Below are 15,628 nucleotides of genomic sequence, written 5' to 3' on the forward strand. Positions count from 1 at the left end.
GCTCCAGGGTGGCAATCTGATGCTACCAGGGACATGTCAGGGAGGCTTGTGGGACTGAAAGCAGCCAATTTCTCTCTGAAATTGAAGAAGCAATAGAGTCCTCCAGATAATAAGATGCTGAAGAGTCAGGAGTCGAGGACACGGATCAAACCTTTGAAAAATGTCACTAGGCCTCACCTTTATTAATTATCTGCCTCGTTGTTGGAGAAGGGAAAAGGGGAGGTCAAGTCCCCCAGTCTGCTGGCAGACAGATGCCTTATTCAAGGACCTGCCGTCTCTAAACCACTTATATCTGAGATGTGCTGGGTTCCTGCTGGCCTTGGGTGTTTCTTTGCTCCCAGCTCTGCTCTGGTGTCCCAGAGCTGCTGCAAAGCTGAAGCCCTTGCATGGGTTTGACACATGGCTGAAGGTCCCTAACAGCAAAAGCTGTTCAGCTCTGGGCTGCCAGGCATGGAGAGAAGCACTCCCTGAGAAAGAAATAAGCTGTTGTCTGCCCTTTCTCCAAGCTTCCTCTCCCTTTTATTGTCATGAGGAACAAATTGCCCCATGCTGCTGAGCTGGAGAGGCTGTGCACGGCAGCTCCCTGGCAGGGAGGTTTCAGGATGCGAGGCACACACTGCCCTGGCTCGGGTCTTGCTGCTTTATCTTCCCCTGCAGCCTCTGTGTTGTTGGCTCTGCTCGGCCAGAGCACCCATGGGTGAGAATTGCAGCAGCAGCTGAGGGGGCCTGTGGGGAAAGCAAAGCATCTGACTGCCAGTCCCAGTTTCAGGGGCTGCATTAGAGCAGATGTACATATATATTTTAATAACTTAAGCTTAGTGCTTTACTTTGTAAACCTTTATTAGCTCCAATTTGGCACTGGCTTGAGCAGTCCTGGCAAATAACTCCTCCTGCCTCAACACCATGTTTCCTCCTCCTTGCTGCATTGTCCCCACCACCTCAGAGAGGTCCTCTCTGGAGCTTGGTGCTTTTGCTGATCTTGTGAATCAGGTAAGGCTGGTGCTAAAGCCAAGATGCTGGGGATACCCCAGCCCTCTACAGGATCCTGAACACATGAAACTCCTTCTGCTTTTCTCTTACTAACACAGATTTGCCCCTGCTTCCTCCAATCCTGCGTAAGACTTAGACTGGAGCAGGTGGCTGGTACAGACTACAAGGGACCCGAGTCACACTCCTCCAGCATCAAATCCCAGTGCCCAACGCTGGCTGCTTCTCTGCTGTGTGCTTGCAGCAAAGCCCTGGCACTGGTATGTCCCTTCATTGGGGGATTTCTGGGCAGAACTCAGCTTAATCTGCTTGTCACTGTTGACAGAGGACATGGATGGGAACACGTAATGGATGCCATCTGTGTCCTACTTGTGGGACACAGCTGCACCAAGGTGACCTGAGCTGCACCTTGTCCATGCTGGGCTCGAGGGTTGCCCCCTTGCAGGAGGCACTGAGGCTCAGAGGTGATGTGGGGAGATGGCAGAGGGCACAGCAAGATGTGCTGCTCTCCAGGGCACCCCTTGGTGGGCAGCCAAGCATCAGCCTCGTGCCCGCGCACTTAGTGCAGGGAACGCACTTAAGACTTAAAATTGCTTCCAGCCTCAAGAGAAATGATATAACCAAAGGAAATGGTTTCAATAAAAGGGGATTTTTTCCTTTTTTTTTAAGGGAAGTGAGAGGCTAGTTATTTGGCTGCTCAGCCTGTTTACTCTTTCTCTTTCCTCCTTTTTTCTTCTCTGTGCAAATGAGAAAGGGCCTTTGCTAACAAAGCTTATATGTAACCCCGGAGCACAACTTGGATCAGCATTCCTGTAACTCCATCTGAACTTGCTCCTCTAAGAAAGCACCCCCAGCCCTTCCAGTGAGTGGGCAGCACTGCTCTGTCCCCTGGCACCAATTGCCCCAGCAGGGCCAGAAGCCCCTGAGTTGTCCAGGCATCCTCCCCCTTCCCTCCCCTTAAAAGCAGAAATTTGATGCTTAAATACCTGCAGGCTCCTCAGCTTTTAAGAACTTTCAGTACATCACAGCAGGTCCTACCTGGTTTTATGCTCCCTGTGGTGTTGTGTTGGAGTGATTTTGCGAGGGAGAAGATTTGGGGAGGGGATTGTTTTCCTCCCTTTTCCTCCAGAAATTTCAGTTTCAGAGCAGACTTGTGTGGGTAGCAGAGCCCAGACAGGGTGGGGACATTTCATAGTGATTTCTGTCTTCAGTCTAACCCAGCAGGAAAGTCACTGCCAGCAGTGGGCCTGGCTTCTCTGCTGCTGTGTCTGTGTCATTACAGTGCCCAGATTTTCACTGGGCTGGACCCACCCTGCCAGAGTCACCAGCACCTCAGTTCCAGCCAACAGTGGCTTTTATTTGTATTTAGTCCTCATGGCTCCCAAAGAAGCAATAGCCTTAAAAAAGGAGGAGGTGGGAGAGGAGAACTTCTTTTTTGCTGCTCTTTAGTCCTTGGCTGCTGAACTGCCCCTTTGGGCTCAGTGCTGGCCCTGGCCTGAGAAACCCATCCAATGCTGTGAGATGCTAGTGGAAGGCTTACCTTGCTGTAACCTTTAGAGGGAATAAAGGAAAATGTGGAGTGTTGGTAGAGAATGAGATTGGCTATTTTTGAGCCCTGTGCAGCCATCAGCCAGCTGATCTAGACTCTAGTAGTGGGCAGTGAAACAGTATAATTTTTCCTAATGTCCCATGGTTTTATTTCCCACTGTATTAGCAGTGCAGGTAGGTTCTCTCCTGACATCAGCCACTGGTTGTCCCCCAATAAACTAAATCTCAGGTTCATGTCAGTGTTGTGGGATGGGGACTGAGGAAGAGCACTGGAGTTTGGGAGAGGGTGGGTGCCTGCCCTGCACCACCACATGTGTTGGGGTGCTGGGGTGGCTGCTGGGACCTTCAGATCCCAGCTGAACTAGAGAGGAAGGTTGGTCAGGGGCTCCCCCATTCCTGGATGCATAAGGGTCTCTCTTTGCAGGCAAAGAAGGGGCTGTCACCATCTGTAGATGCAGATAGGAACAGGGGTTTGTTTTCAGGGACAGTCAAACCATTTATTTTTCTCCCCCCACTGCTTCCACTTACTGCCTCCATCCTAACACAGTAATTTTCCAGAAACTCTCTGCGAGATGGAGCTTCCTTACCAAGGACAAGCGAAGTGCCAGCCAGCAAACACAGGAAGTCTGAAAAGCCTCCTTCAAGGGAGACACTGCTTCCAAGACATACTTGAACACCCTTTTTATTTTTTTCCCCTTCAATGAAAGTTTATTTAATCCTCCAGCTGGTAAACAACCCAATCTGTGGTGCACAGAAAGCTCTGGAAGGAAACCTCCTGATCACTGAAGCTTTGTTTTGTTCCCCTGGAAGGAGAAACTCAACAGTTTCACATGGGCCATGAGGGATGGGGACAGCAGCTCCACAGCATGGAAAACCCACAGCACAGGCAGAGTGCCCACCACTCTGAAGGCTGGAGCTGTTGGAGGCACTGGGAGGAAGGGGCTGGCTCTTCATTAACTGCTGAGCCACACTGGACTGTGGCAAAGCTCAACAGTGCAGCAAGGGAAGGTACTCTCTCTTTTATGCTGGGGGGTATGTGAGTATTTATATAATAAATGGGATGGTGTACAGACACACATATGTACACATGCATAAGCCAAATGTCTATTAAGTATTATAACCATATACAAATGTAATTGCTCAATATAGAATATGTAGATTGACCCAGCAGTAATTCTATTATACATTATAATATAATCATTATTTTCATTGTATATTTGTGCACATGTGAACATATCAAAGTGAGGCTGTTCTTGGTTTTTTGTGTCCCTGGTGCTCTGAGAGCTCCCCAGTAGCTCCCAAGCCTTGGGCCAAACTCTAGGACCAACCTGACTCATTTGGAGTTGCTTGTCCCCAAGCTCCGCAGCCTGAAGCCAGGATGGGAACCTTGCAGGAGGCTGGGGGACATTACTATCACGGTCCTCTCTTCAGCGAGGCCAGGACTGGCACCTTCTCCTGGTCACATTCCCTGCTCACAGAGGAGTGCTCGGGCAGGGCCGAGGGGATGATGCCCTGCCCTGCTCCTGGGGGCAGACCCCGGGGCATCCGCTTGCAGTTCATGCCCTTGCTGCGCATCAGGCACGGCCACATTCCCACTTCCAAGCAGAGGACAAACCAAATCCAGTTACACTTTAGAGGTGACCCAGGCCTCCTTGATATTTTCTCCTTAAAAAGAAAAAGGGACGCAGTGAAACAGTTTGTGAAGCCACAACCAAGCAGGAGCCCTCAGAGAAATTGTTCCCAGCACCCGTACAGGGAATTACACCGCCTGTAGTTGGGATCACCGGTCACACGGGGTCCTCCTAGCTCCGTCCTGCTCCCGTCCTCCAGCGCTTTTCGTCGGACCGGGAAGGGTCGGACCGGGAAGGGTCGGACCGTGCCTGCGGCGAGGGCCGCGGCTGCCCAGCGCCGGCCTCGGTACCGCAGCATCCCGACCCCCATCCCGCAGCATCCCAATCCTCGTCCCGCAGCATCCCGGCCCCCCGTCCCACAGCATCATGGTCCCACAGCATCCCGGCCCCGCAGCATCCCGGCCCCGCAGCATCCTGACCCTGCAGCATCCCGACACTCGTCCCGCAGTATCCCGGCCCCACAGCATCCTGACCCTGCAGCATCCCGACCCCTGTCCCGCAGCATCCCTGCTCCACAGCATCCCGACTCCAGAGCTGGCCCCGGAGCATCTTGGCCCCAGCAATTCAGCTTTGGCACGGGCAGAGCAATTCCTGGCCCGGAAAGCTCCGGCCCAGGCTGAAGATGTTCTCTTCAGAAATACAAAGTGCCTTTTTTCTGTTTGCAAGGTTAGGTTTTGCTTTGGAAAGCTTTGAATGTAGGCAGAGAGGAAGCCAAGGGTATGACCTAAGTGGGTTGGGTTGTGGATGCTGGCTGTTGGGATTTTATAGAAACAGCCCAAAGGTGGGTATTTCTGAAGGTTCTGTGTGACCCAAAAGACACCGTTACAGGGTGCTGCCTTTAGCAGTCCAGGCCAAGGCTGGAGGGCTGCATTTGCTCCATTCGTGTGTGGCTGGGCTGTTGACTGGGTAAATGGGTCAGGTCTGATGGGGATGCCAGGGACAGACAGGCTGCCAGTCAAACAGCCACTCACAACTGGGAGCATCCCCCCATTGTCACCATCGCAGGAAAGAGTAGAAACCATGTGGCTGAAGAACAAAGCCCCAAGGTTGCTATTCCCTCACTTTCACACCAAAGAAAGCCCAAAGTGGGTCCCAGCCAGCCAGATATTTTCTAAACACCTACAGACAGCACAGCTGGGAGCAAGTATATCTGTCCTTGCCACTCACTCTGCCATCAGCTCTTTAGAGGTACCTGAAGGGAACAGTATTTAGAAAAAAACAACCAACCAACCATCCAAAAATCCATCCCTTTATGACTCCGCATCTGACCCCAAATTATGATCCACGACAACAAGCGATGAAAAGATCTTGCAGTGATTTGAACAATTATTTTTCCAAGCAGAGGCAGCTCTAAGCAGGGAACACGAGACTCCTGAGAAAGCAGAGGAATGCACTCCAAGCCTGAACGCTGCAGATGAAATTTGTTGCATCACATAATCTGTTTCTGTGCTTTGTGTTTCAGCTAGACAGGGAGATTCTAAGATAGCATGAGAAAGGCCATTTCTGCGAGATCTCCAGTCCAGATTGGGAGAATCAGTCACACTGCCAGGATCACCAGCAGCTTCATCTACTTTTCTTTTTCATTGCTTTGCTAAACTCAATCTGCACATGGAGCAAGCAAGGAGGGAGTGTCAACATGTAGGTGTCAGTGAGAGGCAGAGAGGAAAAAGGTTAAGATACAACAGCTGAAAGTTGTTAGATGGAAACATCATTTTTTTGCAGAGCCTGAGAGCACTGTGGTTTTATAAAACCTCCCATTGTATTGCACTAATAAGTCAAGTGTTTGCAGCCGAGCCAGCAGACACACTCCACAGCATCTATTACCAGTGTGCTTATTTACAAAGGTGGCCAGCAAGACAAAGCCAAACAGAGAAAAGGAAAGACTGAAATATGGACTGGCTTTAATTTAAAATCCTAGGGCTCGGTTTGTCATTTTCTTTTGTGTTTCACCCCCTCCTCCCCATTTTTAATTCAAGGAATGATTATCCAAAGGCAGCCAGCCAAAGGACTGTTTCCCTCTAGGTGTCTCTCTCCCATTTTTATTCTCAGTTTTTTCTCTCACACACACATACACACACACATACACACACGGACCTGGCCTCCCAGTCCAACATTACCTCTCCATTCCCACAGCAACCTCCCACACCCCAGCCCAGTGCTCCCCAGAACACTTCATAACTTTTATAAAGGGGCTGCACACGGAGGAGCCTGTGCTGTCAGGGGAAGAGAAACCAGCGCTGCCAGCAGGGCCCTGTCTGCCCACCGGGGTCATGGGCAGGACACTGTGGATGATGGGATTTCATCAGAGCAGACACCTGCACCCCTGCTGTACATATGCCTTTACAACTGTTATCACCTGCTTTCAAAAAATGGGATGTGTGGGGCCTGGATTTAACAGATTTGACCAGAAATCCAGAGATATGCACACCACTGCTGTGGTAGTTCAGGAGAAAGCACTGTGGACCTGCTGCAAGCCTTTCCTCTCTGTCTTTGGAGTATTTTGCACCCCAGCTGAGAGCTTGTGGAAGGAGAGGAACAAAAAGTCCCTCCAGGGATAAATATGTGGTCAGAGTAACACACCTCTGTGTGTTACATCCCCCTCAGTGGGGGACAGCGTGGGAAGTGGGATGAGGACAGAGGAGAACAAGACAAAAAGAAAAGGTGGGAGCAATTTTAAATAAAAGGAAAAAGTTACATTAAATTATTGCTTTATTTCTGGTTCTATGCAAGTGTCTGATACACTCCACTCTGACCCCTGAGACTCCATGTCTGCCCCCAAACAGGCCAGTAAGGAGGAGAAAGACCTGAAGGGATCCTGCCCAAAAAAGGAGCCTTCCCAAGACTTGGATCTACAGAGGAGTCTCTTAGTTAAAAGGAAGTCCCCAACCAAGGCAAGCAGTGTCCAGTCCCACTACCATTCCCTGTAGATACTGAAGGCTGGGAGGGAAAGGGAAGGAAAAGCTCCAGCCCCAGTGTTTTGAGAAGTGTTCTTCCTCCAGACCATGCATGAACAAGGCATCAGGAGGTGGAGCAGACCCTAACAAAAGGGCACAGGGAAGAAGTCAACCAAGAGAAGAGCACAAGGTAAGAGGGAGGAATTGTGGCAAGATGAGAGTTATCCAGCTCTCCCTCACCTCTTCCCCCCCAGCCCCTGCCTCATCGGATGCGGAGGTAGGAGGGGATGGAGTAATTGAAGAGCAAGTAGTCCATTTTGTATAAATTAAAGAGTCTCCTTTGGTAGAAGGGGCTAATGTCCTGGAAGAACTGGGCTGTCATGTCGTCTGTCGTCCTTTTGGTCTTGGACGAAGCCGGGAACTTGACGCTCGTGTCGGCCCCCACCAGCTGCAGGATGTAGTTGGCATCTTCGGCCAAGGTCTCATACTTGCCCACCACGTCGTAGTGGATGATGCAGGGGTGGCAGAGTGAGTGCACCCGCTCCCAGTGCTCGTTGAAGGGCTCCTCCTGCTGCGTCCGCGGATCCAGCAGGTAGTACACGAACTCCTCGAAGCGCACATCGTCCCCGCGCTCCAGGGCCCTGTCGCTGGGCTCGTGCCGGTGCCGCCGGATGATCTTGGTCCCGTAGCGCTTGTGGAAGGCTGTGTTGTAGCTGAGGGTGAACTTGTTGCGATAGGCCGAGACCAGGCGCTCGAAGGGCTCCCGCACGAAGACGAACTTGAGGTAGCTGCGCAGGCGGTAGTTGATCTCGGGAACGCTGTACTCGGAGAGGGTGCGCAGGTTGGAGGGGACATGGGCCTCGTGGGCAGGGATTTCCAGTGGGTCCTGGTACTTGCCTTGCCCCGTTAGGACCATCATCACCCGCTTCCAGTTAGTGCAGGCCACTTTGGGCACGTAGCAGTAGAGCAGCCCGTGTGTGTCGTCTACCACCAAGTGCCGCAAGTCATCCGGCTGCAGGAGACGCCGCTTGCGGGTGTAACGGCTGCAGACGTTGCTCAACATCTCCCGTCTCTGCTGGTGAACTGCCTGCAGGGATGACTGCTCAAACTGGGGAGAAAAAACCCAACAGAGATGGTCACCAGCTCGCCCAAGCTGACTGTGGCCTACACACAACACCTGGCCCGCAATTGTCCCCACTGCCTCCCCTTTACTGGGTTGGTCTGTCACTCATGTGGGATTTTTGGAGACAGCACTGACTTTGAACACAATCGATTCGGTGCATTTAATCCTTGGACAGGCTGGCATCAAAAGAAAGGACAAAATGTGATGAGGAGCTGGGTGAGAAGAAAAATCAAAGGGGGTGAGGGAAGAACAGGCGGTGCAGAGAGGGTCAGTAAGGGAGCATTTTTTTAAAAGCAGGCACACACACACACACACACACACAGGGCTAACGTGCTCTCCCTTACACCAGCCCCGGGGGATGCATGGCCCCAGGGACAGAAAGCACAGCCTGTTTGTTGGCACAGGGCCCTGCACACCTCCTGCTGCGATGGGGCATTGCTGCCTCACACTGACACCCACACACGTGCTTGCTGTGACACCCAGCCAAGGGCAGAAACGTGGCACACACATTTGGACCTGCTGGATGGAAACAACCTGGGTGTCCTGCCAAGGAAAGGCAAATGGAAATGGTCTCTAACACTGACAGTCAAACCCTGGTGAGCAGGAGGGGAGCTGGAGATGAGGTGGGGTGGCAGGTATGATGGAGAGGAGCAAGGGGCTGAGTAGGTGGTGGTGGGGCCCTTCCTGAGGGCTTTGGGTTCCTTCTCCTGAGGGACTTCTTCCACACAGGCCAGCCCAACGCCTCAGCTCTGGTCACAGTTTCCTTTGGCTGCAGGGACGAGGAATCCACACATGGTCCTTTATCTTGAACCCTTCTGACTCCTGCATCAATAACTGGAAGCTGTTGCACTGGCTTGCCAGAAGCCCAGAGTCCCTTAACCCCTGACCCAGCTGAAAACCCCCTCCAGATCTGGGAACATGACCTTTCCTGTCATGGTTTTCATCAAAAATCCCAAAATGTCATTAGAACATCTGGGGAAGGAAACTATTTCCAGGAAGTCAGAAGGGGAAGGTCCCCTCCTCCTCCTGCCCACTCTGTCCCTGTTTTGCTCACAAGGGTTGGGAAGTTCCGTGTTCACCATTGCTGGGAAGATCCAACAGCCTCGTCTGGGAACGGCTGCACCAAGCACCCACTAACCCAGGGAGGCCCTGACCCCATAGGGCTGTGGCTTTAATGCCATGCAGTGACCACCATGTCACAACATCACAGTGGCTCCCACTTCGGGGCTGTAGAGACAGTCCTCCCAGTGTCAGAGGGTGCCACAGCAAACAGCCCTGCAAGTGCACAGATGTGACAACCTCCAGATGAAGGGCAAGGGCAGGCCTTGGTGCCTACACGGCTGCTGAGAGGTGTCACTGCCTAGACATGCCTAAGGACACCCTTTGCCAGGCTTCAGGTGCTCCCTCACTGCTCCCTGGGGGCTAATGAGGTGTTTCAAGGGGCAGTGTTGTAAGGGCTTGTAAAGCTCCTGCCAGGAGCTGGGACACTGAGACAAACTGTCCATCCTGTGGATGACCCAGCAGACCTGCCATCTTCAGAGAGACACGAACATCTGGGCAAACAGCTCCTTCTGCAAGGGATGAACCCCACTCAGACCCTTTTGGATCTCATTTCCACAAAAAAAATAACCTCTCCCAGGTCACCTTAGTGACCACTTTCTCCAGGAACCTGCACGGGCAGTAATCTGAGACAGGGACAGGAGAAAGCATCCCATCTTTGCTCCTTCCAACAGAGAGGATGCCCAAACGAAGGAAATGCAGGTGAACAGATGTGGTGGTGACTGCCAACAAGATATGACTCTGACATTGTTGGCTACTGGGCTATAAAGAAAATACAGCACCAAGGGAGGTGATAACCATGGCTGAAGAAGCAATCTCATGCTGCCTTGCAACACAGCCAAACCTTTCAGTAGAAATTTCTTTTGTTTGGAGCCTCCCCATCAGCTTTTAGAATTGGAAAACCTTTTTGCAAGGGCTTAAAAAAAGAGGCATTTTAATAATGTGATTTTTTTCAGGTATTTTTTCCTGCACTTGCATAATTCAAAACTCAGACAGACAGACAGACAGACACTGTCTGCAGGCATGGCAACAAATAAATGTAACTACTTTGCAGCAGCCGCCCACTGGAATAAATGCATGTCTTGCAGTTATTTCAGAGCAAAATTGCTCCCTTCATTTCCTTCTCTTAAAAAGCCAGGGAAATTAAGTATCACTTTTAAGGAAATAACACCACGACATTCCATCAGCGTCAGGGTTTGCTGGCATCATGGCCAAGGGAGTCCATATTTGCCATTTTTCAGAGAGCAAACGTACTTTGGCTGCTCAGAGACACAAGAGCATCAACCTAGACAGTAACACAGAGCAACACACATGGAAAGATCTGGCCCTGGCTGCACCGGGAGCTGCCCACGGGCAGTGGGGAGGCAGCAGGGATGGCACAGCATTGCCCTCTGCTCCCGGGGGCTGCAGCAGATGACAGCCCCATGGACATGGGGAGACGCAGGGCACATTCGGTGGCTGGGGCACGTGGCATGGCACCCGTTGGAGGGTGGCTTCCCACAGGACTTCCTGCAGAGAAGCTGTGGGTGAAGATCCCTCTGCAAAGGCATGTGTGGCTGCACGAGGGCAAAACTGCCTGCCCTGGGGGAAACGCAGCAGAAAGAAACAAACAAACACTTTTTGCAGCTCCAACCACAAACCCCGATGTGAAGGGGAAGCAGGACACCCTCCCTGATTCCTGCACAGGGAGGGACCCACTAACCCCACCTGGAGGGGAGTGATCCTCCTCCCAGGCTGTGCCTGGCTGCTCATTTTTCAGCAGGTATCGCTGGCACAGCTCAGAGTCATGGAGAGGCCTGAGATGTCCCAGGATTATAAATCCCCCACGGCTGACTCCAGCTATATATATATATATATATATATATATCAATATAAATATATGTATGTGCACATACCTATGTGTGTGCATATATATACAGCACAACACAGAAACATCTGTCAACTACTAGCTCAGGAAGGGCAGCAATGATGCTCTTGCCCTGCTATGATGGCCCAGAGAAGGCTTTGAAATGTTCAGATGGTGAAATTTCCCAGGCTTGTCCAGCTATGGCTCAGCCCACTGGTAATTAAAAGGTTTGCCCAAGTACCAGCAAGTGCCATTAGCAGTTTTTATCAAGTTACTCCCCCAGGCAGTGTGGTCTTGTCTTTTAGACACAGCCAAAGGCTCAGCTGCAAGGACCTTGGGGGTGGCTGGACATGGCACAGTGCCCCACACACCAGAGGGGTGGCAGACAGGGTCAGCACTCAGTGCTCCACTCGATCTTCACCCCACCACTTCTTGGTCCCTGTCCCCTTACCTGGTCACTCTCATACAGGGCCTGGAGTGGGCTGCGACCAGCCTTGCCTTGCCAGGTGGATCTCATATCTTCAGAGGCTGAAAAAGGAGTGAGGAAAGTCAGAGGGGTTGGAAGGGTCTGCTTCCCTCACCTTCTCTTGAGATGCCCAAGTTGGGATAAGACAACATCTACCAAGAAGAGACAAACCCATTTTGCTCTGGAAGTGGTGTCAAGCAATGCTCTTCCCTGCCCCTTACTTTTTAACAAAACCTGCAGTTAGGAGTCAAAAGGTCCAGACCTATTTTTTAACAAATAAAAGACCATAAATAAAGGTAATTGCTCTTGTTACAATCTCAAGAGCAATTGGGAAAAGTTTGATCCATATGCTTTCGGGAAATGCCACTTCCCCCAGGCTGTATGTTTGAGGGAATGGCCCAGAGGAGACAGGACCTGACCAGCATTGCCACAGCCCTGTGAGGGGTGAGACGTCCTCTGTGCTTGGCAGAGGTAAGGGGCAGATCCAACACTGGCAGCTCTGTGCTGAGCCCCCACAGGCTCAGAGTTTGCACTTCCAGGCTCAGAGACACGGACAGGAGCACACAAACTGGTCAGGTGCTTTGTTCTGACTGGTAAATTAACTGAAGCTCTTACTAGCTATTTATATTTTTTTTCTTTCCTTCTAAACCAGCAGCATCTTCTCTGGTGTTTGAAGCTCAAGACAGCCACCCAGACAGTCCTTGCCCCCTCCCTGCCCTGCAGATCAGCTGTTTCACTTTGGAGCTCCATTTGCAGCAGCACCAAACCCAAGGCTGGATCTGGCCAGCCATGAGCGCTGTACCAGAAACCCAATCAGTGACAGCTGCTCAAGTTCTCATGTTCATAAATTATTTAGGGATGCAACCACCTTCCAGGCTAGGAAGCATCTGCTTCAGCTGCCATTCCTCAGCCCCAGGGACCTGTTTCCAGCACATGGGGGGCAGAACCATGTGGCCTGGATATCCCAAACCCAACCCATAGAGCCAGCCATGGCAGGGGCACAGGCTCTTGCTTGCAGCAACACCTCCAAGCAGCTCTCCCACCACCCACCCACCCTCTGCTTCTTGGCTCTGACTCTCTCCATTGGCAGAGGATGCCACGACAGTTTCCACATGAGAAGGTTTGTAACCATGGGGGTTGTGCAGCCCTGGAGTTGGCTTCCACAGAAGGAATCACACCATGAATTTTAAAATTGAGAATTATGTTTTTTCTGAAGGGGAAGATAGGACACATTGTTCAGGAAACTGTGGCCTGGGAGGCTCTTCCAGTCCTCCAAGTTCCTGGAAAAAGCATCTGCCACAAGCCATTTCTGGCAATGTGAAGGTTTATAACAGAAGCTTTTCGCATGACAGTTTGGAGCTCTGGATCTTTTCATTCACTGACCGTCACCAAACAACCCCAAATTTGTTATACAAGTCCCAGATGGCATCTGTATAACCAAAATAACCAGAAGGAAATATCCAGATCCTGTATTCATTTTCACAGGCTTGTATTTTGCTTAAATGAAAACTGCTCCAAAGCACAAAGTCATCAGGGTCTCAGCTAAACATTATTCATTCCTGGAGATGTAATTAGGAGGAAATGACTGCCTGACCTCACAAGATTTCATCAGCAGTGCCTGTACGCTCGCGCGTCTGTGGGAAATGACACTTCCTGCAGCACTGGATTGATCAAGATGTGACTCGACGAGAAGGTACAGTTTCTTCCTCAATCCTCTATATCAGTTACCCCACAGGAGGGTGAAATGGCATCTGTGCCAGTGGGAGATAAGCAGAAAATCCAATGTACAGTGCTGGGCTGAGATGCTCATCCCAGAGGAGCCCCGTTTCACATTTCCAGGTGTTCCACATTTTCAGCTCTCTGCAAATGGCAGGGAATGAGATCGACCTTGAAAACTCAACTCACTGCAGCTCACATCTGCAAACAGAGAACACTAAACTTGAGCCCCTTTCCCCTTTGGCTGGGGCTGATAAACTCTTGTTGGGTGCAGGACTGTGACCCCGCTGAGGTCTGCCAGCAGCACCTTGCAGCAGACACTGCTCCTATATTTAGTAAAAACAATGTGGAGGCGTTTGTTTTCGAGATTAACAGGCACATCAGCCAGAACCTTCCTCACCGGGACAGAAGCAAACCCCGGGTGGTTCAGGTTGACTGAAGGCTGCTAGAAATGCAAATAGCTCGTGCTGGTGCTGCTCAGAGCGGCATGGAAATGTCCCAGGGAAAGGCTTCAGTGCCTGTAGCAGCGTCAGGTCATGGCCCCTGGAGGAGCGCTGGCTCGGCAGGAGGCTCTTTGGGCTCAACAAAAGGCAAATCTGCAGCAAAGTGGGGAGGGAGCAGAGGTCAGGCAGATCACAGCCATGCTCTGACCTCTTTAGTCCTCTTTTTTCAGAGGGACCAGTCTGGCCAGTGGCTGCTGCACCTCACGGGGCTCTTGCCAACAGCCCCAGCAGAAACGTTGCAGAATGGATTTCCTCCAGCCCTTCCCCAGCGCAAGATCTGGCAGAGAACAAGGCATCTTCTCTGGATAGCAGCAAACGCCCTAGGATCCCTGCTATGCTCTGGCTGTACAGGGTTCCAGAAAAAAAAGGGGAAGAGAGGGAAAAAAAAAAAAAAATGGAAAAAAATCCCTGCCAGGCTGCTCCCGTGCAGCTGGAGGAGGCCGGGAGTGCTGAGCTGGCAGGGGAAGACACCGGCGCTGGCCGCATCCTGACGGCCTGCGCGCTCCGAAGCGATGACACCATCCCTGCCCCGCGTGCTGCCAAAGCCTTCAGAGCAAGGCCTGGCCCAGCAGCAGGGTTTTGGTTATTACAAGGCTCCACTGCAGGAAGTCTCCCTGCTCAGAAACTGTCTGCTTGCACTACACACGGCATCCCGAGGAGAAAGGCAGCCGGGATCCTGGCTGGGCCATGACAGTGACTTTTGGAGCCAGGGTTAAGCCCCGTGGCAGAGGGGCAGATGCAGCTGCGGCCCTGCACGGCTCCATGAAGCGTCGGTGCATGAGGACGGCAGCATCCACTGTGTCCCATGGGATGGAATGTCCATTCTCCATAAGGCTGGGTCAGAGCGGCTGCAGGTGTGTGAACAGAGACAAGTCCAGGCTGTCTGTGCCCAAAGCATCATCTGGGATCACCTGGCTGTCACAGCGGTAGGCAGGCCAGGGCTGCTGCAACCCGCTTGAGCCAGCAGCAGGCTGTAGACAGTGATTTAATGGAGTCCACCCCACTAAGATCAGCCTTTGACACCCAACACAGCCCTGCCCCATGACCCCAAGCTGTGGCCACCCCCTGTTCACCACCCCTCAGCCCCACCAGCTGCAGCACCACTGCTCACACAGTCCTGTCTCAGCCCTCCCTGTTGCCAGACACTGGCTGGAATTTACACATGTCTCCTACTCCACTCATTCATGCTGAGAGTGAGTCAAGCATCCCATTTATGGTTTACCCATATCTAGAATGCCCCTGGAACTCCCAAGAAGTTTGGGAAGGCCAAGGAGTACTGAAATAAATGGTGTTGAGGAGGGAGTATCATGTGATGAATTAATGGTTTGTGCTGCGTTTTGGTGCCATGGCCCTGAGTACAGAAGGATATTCCATCATGCAGGAGCTGCCAAGATCTTCACATCCTGGCTCTTCTCCTGACTTTATAGCTTGTTGCCGAGGTTTCCAGATTCCACCACACGCAGTGGTAATCCTTGGCAATTTAGCATTGCCACAATTGCATCTGAAAGCAGGGACATCACTTAGCCAAGGCATATCAACTTTCTAAAGCAGAAAAACCACCAACCCTTGGCAAGTGCAGGATCACTATTTGGGTGAGAAGTATCAACACAGTGCATGTCCATGATCCAAATCTGAAGTGTTTTTCACTGAGACAAGCAGAAGGAAGTATCTGTCCTCTGAATCTTCAAATGATGAGGCAAGGGAATAGGAGTGACGTGGAGCAGGAGACCAAAACCACGGTGCTGAGGCAGGGACACTGACCAGAAATCACTGAATAAGATGCGCCTGAAAGGAAGCTCAGGCACATTTTTGAGTCTCCTGTGCTACAAGGGCTTTCAGACTTTCTTTTGGAGCT

At 51.6% G+C, this 15,628-nt stretch overlaps 1 protein-coding gene across 2 annotated transcripts in view; it reads right to left on the reverse strand.

Annotated features, from left to right (window-relative positions):
• Nucleotides 1–5,462: 5,462 nt before the first annotated feature.
• CHST13 (carbohydrate sulfotransferase 13) overlaps nt 5,463–15,628 on the reverse strand; it is a 72,166-nt gene continuing 62,000 nt past the window's right edge. For both annotated transcript variants that reach the window (XM_032120677.1, XM_032120676.1), the window contains 2 exons: nt 11,540–11,616; nt 5,463–8,168 (listed from right to left, as the gene is read on the reverse strand). In XM_032120677.1, the coding sequence (XP_031976568.1) occupies nt 7,323–8,168; nt 11,540–11,605 (912 nt within the window). In that variant the 5' untranslated portion in view covers nt 11,606–11,616 and the 3' untranslated portion in view covers nt 5,463–7,322. The remainder of the gene's footprint in view (nt 8,169–11,539; nt 11,617–15,628) is intronic.

This window comes from Corvus moneduloides, chromosome 11 (assembly GCF_009650955.1).
Source record: "Corvus moneduloides isolate bCorMon1 chromosome 11, bCorMon1.pri, whole genome shotgun sequence".
NCBI classification, from domain to species: domain Eukaryota; kingdom Metazoa; phylum Chordata; class Aves; order Passeriformes; family Corvidae; genus Corvus; species Corvus moneduloides.